This window comes from Tupaia chinensis, unplaced genomic scaffold (genome assembly GCF_000334495.1).
Source record: "Tupaia chinensis unplaced genomic scaffold, TupChi_1.0 Scaffold000070_1, whole genome shotgun sequence".
NCBI classification, from domain to species: domain Eukaryota; kingdom Metazoa; phylum Chordata; class Mammalia; order Scandentia; family Tupaiidae; genus Tupaia; species Tupaia belangeri.
The window spans coordinates 370,444-375,973 of record NW_006159530.1 but is presented as its reverse complement, the minus strand read 5'-3'; the positions used below and the strand labels follow the sequence as shown (position 1 = coordinate 375,973).

General features: G+C 42.4%; 1 protein-coding gene across 1 annotated transcript in view; it reads right to left on the bottom strand.

Annotated features, from left to right (window-relative positions):
* ATF6 (activating transcription factor 6) overlaps positions 1-5,530 on the bottom strand; it is a 255,241-nt gene that overhangs the window by 125,917 nt on the left and 123,794 nt on the right. Inside the window, exon 16 of the mRNA XM_006142264.2 lies at positions 933-1,000. Within this exon, the coding sequence (XP_006142326.1) occupies positions 933-1,000 (68 nt within the window). The remainder of the gene's footprint in view (positions 1-932; positions 1,001-5,530) is intronic.

Sequence of the window (5,530 nt, the reverse complement as noted above, 5' to 3'; positions counted from 1 at the left end):
AGCAGGAAACCTGGCACTATGTTTTCAAAAATGAGGGACCAGCAATTGGCGTAATGGCTATGTCGCTGGACTCCCATGTAGTAGACTGCAGTTTGAGTACCAGAGGCGGAGGCTTAAACTCATTCTGGGCACATGTATGTGTGTGCTCAAGATCCCAGCAGTTAGCATAATGGCTATGTTGCTGGACTCCCATGTAGTCGACCGTGGATTGAGTCCCAGACCCGGTGGCTTAAACTCACGCCAGGCCCATGTGCATGTGCGCCCATGATCCCGAGAGGAGAATGGAGGAGAAGGGATTGTGGCATGGCCATCCCCCCGGGGGGGGGGGATTTCTCGCTTTGCTCTCTCTCTCTCCGTCTTTCTGGCGAGCACATGTGCCCTATAGCAAAAACCTCTCCAAAAAAAAAGATATTCCCTTCCTTTTGACTCATTAAACAGATGCAAACTCAGGACAGGAGAGTTGTGAGTACTTAAGATTTCCACCAAAATTATGACTGTACAGTGCTCTGACTAAATCTGTATTTAAGAAACTTGAAACAGTTGCCCTTAGGTCACTGGGAAAGTCATGGCACGTTTCTCTCTGCAAAAATGCATGATGACGTTCCTGGCCACCCAGAACATGTTACACACACTAGTATAAAAGTCGCGGAGGACACGCTATATTCCCTAGCAATTTTGTAAGCTGGCCTTCAGAAATGTATTGTAAGGGTTCGAGAGGGTATTACCAACTCTTATTACATTAGAAAAGTAACAGTTTACTATTATTTTGTCAAATAGTGGGTTAAGTATTTGTTCACTCATAAGACGCTTGGCACTTGTTCATTATTTTGTCCATACACCCATCTTAAGGTGAAAGGGAAATGTGAATTTCAACTTTATTAAAATGCTAGCTATTTAAAATTCCCCAGCTAAAAGTTTCCACACTTTCTTACCTGATACTAGTGGTTTCTGTGTATTGGACAGCCATCAGCTGAGAATTGGAGCCCTCCTCCAAAGCACCCTAAAAGAGAGGGGGGGGAGGGAAGGCTTAATGTCATATAATGAAATTACGTAAAAAGCTTTCTATATTGACTCGTTCTACATTTATATGTACTAAACATTAAAGTATTCATAGCTTTTTCATGAATATTCTAACATATTAGGTTCACGTAATTTAACACCAACATAAAAATTTAAACGCGTGGGCCGGCAGGTGGTGTGGTGGTTAAAGGCGCTGGATTCCCACATCACCAACAACAGTTCGAGTCTTGGACCTGGCAGCTTGCTTTCTCACTTTCCCTTTCTCTCTCTCTCTCTGTCCCTCTCTGGTCAAATTAATAATAACAACAACAACAACAAATGGAAATAAATAAATAGATATAAAACAATTTGAACTCTTGGAACCAGCATATGGTGGAATGATTCCATCACTGGACTCCCACATGGCCAACCATGATTTGAGTCTTGGACGCAATAGTTTGAAACTCATGCCAGGTCCATGTGCATGTGGGCTCAAAGTCCCAAGAGGAGACTGCAGCGTAGCCACCCCCCCCCCAGAGGGATAATTTCTCACTTTCTGTCTCTCTGTCTCTGTGTCTCTGGTAAGAGACACACCCTATAGCAAAATCTCTCTAAAAACAATTTTTTTGAACTCTAACTCACATTCTGGGTTGAGAGACATGTCTTATAAAGATTAAGTTTTTTGTTTTTTAAAGTCTTTTTGCTATAAGGTGCATGCATTCACTGGAAATAGGGAGAGAAGAAAAGTAAGAAATTACCCCATGAGAGGATGCCCACACCACAATCCCTTCTCCTCCCTTTTCCTCTTGGGATTTTGGGCATGCATACATATGCACTTGGTGTATGTTTCAAGCCACCAGGTCCAGGATTCAAACTGCATAGTCGGCCATGTGGGATCCAGCTGCCTTAACCTCCACACTACTGGCTGACCCAAAAATTTTATAGCACTTCCCATAATGTTTAAAGTAAGAACCCCAAAGCTTAGTCCAAACATCACAAGTTAGATGACCACACCATACAGGCATTACCAGACATATCCCAACTTATAATTGTCTAAAATAATAATCACGGGCCCAGCCATGGTGGGGCAGGTGACAGGCACTACTGCACAGCACTGGAGCCACACAGGAGGCCAGCGTTTAGATCATGGTCAATCTGAACATTCCAGACACACCCGCACATGCCTGTGATCCTGGGTGACTGGGAGACTGTGGGAAGAAGGACTGTGGTTTGAGGAGATCCCGTCAAGATTACCTGTTTCTCTCTCTTTCTCATGAAACAAACTTTCAAAAATAACACTAAAATAATGACATGACCAACAACAAGTTCCTAAAAGGTTTGAAAGGTCTATAATAAGATTAGATCCTATGTTTATTAAGTTAAACACACAGATCTTCATAAGCCTAAATATCAGGCCTAAATAACAGCTATGAACTAAGCCATCGTTAAAGAGAGCTCACCGATTACTCTGGCAAGAGAGTGGCTCAATCTGGACCCACCAGTGGCCCACAGATTGTTACAGCAGAAATCCACCTTCCACATAGCACCTGCTTTACACAATGCTTTTCTATATTTAGCCTAGCAGTTTTGTAAGCTGATCTCAGAAATTATAAGGGTATCAGAATTCAAGGGTATATTATCAATTATGATTACATCCAGAAGTGACCTATTATCTTGTCAAACAGTATTTAGATCACTGTTTAATCATAAGACACTGGGCACGTTTGTTCATTATCACAGCCACAGGTCGACCTTTCAGCAATCAGAGCAGCTACATGCACTAGGGCCGCAAAAGCAAATGTTTGACTTCCTCCTTCAAGAAGCTCACAGTTTAACTGGAAAGACAGATACATGAACACCATATGATATGACAAATGCTAAAACAGAAGCATGTACAAAACATTAAGGAAAGAAAAAAAGGAACAGTTCTGTTCAGTGGATAGAATGAACATGCAGGGATGAATGTAGTGTTTCCAAGTTTAATAAAAATCTAATGTAGATACTGCATATAATAGTGTTCAATAAGTGTCTGTCAAACAAATGTAGAAAAGGCATCAATAAAATGAAAAGAAAAGGGACCAGCAGCTGGCGTAATGGCTGTGTCTCTGGACTCCCATGTAGCTGACCACAGTTCAAGTGTCAGCCCCAATGGCTTAAATTCACGCCAGGCGCATGTGTGTGTGTGCCCAAGATCCTAAGAAGAGAATGGAGGAGAAGGGATTGTGGCATGGCCATCCCTCCTGGAGGGGGGTGGGGTGTGATTACTTGCTTTCTGTCTCTCTGTCTCTCTCTGACTTTCCGGCGAGTGCACGCACCCTATAGCAAAAAGACTCTCAAAAAAAAGAAAAAAAAATGAAAAGAAAAAAAAAGAAGTAGCCATACTAGGTGAATAAAAGGTGTCAGAGAGACCTAGAGAATAACATCCTAGATAACCAAAGAATCTCAGAAGGTCAGAGCTCGGGCTCATCGAGACTGACCTCATAACGTTACAGAAGAAAGCAGTCCTGTAAGTTAAAAGTCCATGTTTCAGGGCCAGCAGGTGGCATGGTGGTTAAGGCACTGGATTCCCACGTGGCCGACTGTGGCTCAAGTTTCAGATCTGGCAGCTTGTTTTCTCACTCCCCCTGACCCCAGGTCAAATAAAAAAATAATAAGTAAAATCATGTAAAATAATTTTTAAAAAAATCCATGTTTCTCGATACTCTTAAAATGTACTTCTGAATATATGACACACTGTTCCAAATTAGTCTCCAATCCAACAACTAAGACGTTTCCACTAGGATATAAACCTGGGGAAATAATTCCCATCCAAAACAAAAAACGTCTTCCTTGTTTCCTATAACTATTCCACGTCTCTATTCCCATTTACGGGGATTGCTCTGAAATACTTTTCTCTACTTTCTCATCTACCATTCTTCTCTGAATCCATTTCAATCAGGCTTTCGCCATCACCAGTCAATGAAGTCACTTTCATTGAGATCACTAACAAGTTCCTTTTTTAATATTTATCTTATTTATCATTATTTTTAATTTGCTATAGGGCATGAGTGCTCACCAGAAATAGAGGGGGGAAGTGAGAACGCATGCTGCCAAGTCTGGAACTTGAACCTCACTCAGCCGTGTGGGAGTCTAGCACCGTAACCACCATGCCACCTTCTGGCCCCACTAACAAGTTCTAACGGTCAATTCCAATAGTAATTTCTCGGTCCTCTCAGAATCACTCTCAGCCTCTGTAATAGTTAATCACATCACCCTTCTTCAAAAACTTTCTTTCCTTAAGTTTTAGGACACCTACTTTTCTACTATCTTACTAGTCAGCCACTCATCTTCTTTCATTTTTTTTCTTTAGATTTCTGCTACAGTGTGTATTCACTGAAGAAACAGAAAGCGAGAAACCATCCCCCAGGGGAGATGGCCACACCACAATCCCTTCTCCTCCATTCTCCTCTCGAGATCCTGGGGATGCACACACACGCGCCTGGTGTGAGTTTTTCAGACACTGGATCCTATTTGGGAGAGTCCAGTGACATAACCATTATGCCATGTGCTGATCCCATTTGCCTTCTGAAATGCTCGTTCTTAGCCTCTCTTTAGCCTCTACAGTTCGGGTTGGCCCTGGGTTCAGTGCCTAGCTCCCATGGTCCCTGTTTGTTTCTCACTAGGTAATATGATCCCAAGGTAAACTCTGTCTCCATCTTTCTCCTGAATTCCAATCTTGGGTATCTGATTGCCCACTTGACTTCTCCACTCAAATGCCTAACAACCAGGTCTAACTTAAGACAGCTAAAATTCTTGATTCCTGTCTCCTCCTTGCCTCAGTCGTGGTCTCAGAAAATGGTATCACTATTCATCTATTCATTGGTTCCTTTTTTATTTATTTATTTATTTATTTATTTTAAAGATTCTTGCCAAAGGGTGCATGTGCTCGCCAGAGAGGAGAGAGACACTGAGAGAGAAGTGAAAACCCAGCCCTGGGGGAGAATGGCCATGCTGCAATCCTTTCTCACCATTTTCCTCCTAGGATTTTGGCCATATACATATGCACACATGCCTGGCACGATTTTCAAGCCACCAGGTCCAGGACTTGAACTGCGGCTAGCCATGTGAGAGTCTAGCACTTTAAATATCACACCACCTGCTGGCTCCTCCTATCTATTTTTACACCAACAATTACTATTAGTTCCACTTTCAAAATATATTTGACATCCAAGTAATTTCCTCCACCTTCACATGTACCACACTAGTATGGGCCACAGAATCACTCAGACTACTCATATGGCTTCTTACACAGCATCCTTACTTTCACTTATGCTCCCTGCCATGGCCTACTTTGAATAACAGCTAGAATGAGCTCTTAAAAATAAAAAACAGGGGGCAGGGGAGAGAGCAGCAGATGGCGTGATGGTTAAGGGCACTGGACTCCCACATTGCTGACCACAATTCGAGTCTTGAACCTGGCGGCTTGCTTTCTCACTTTCCCTCTCTCTCTCACTCTGTCCCTCTCTGGTCAAATTAAAATAAATTAATCAAT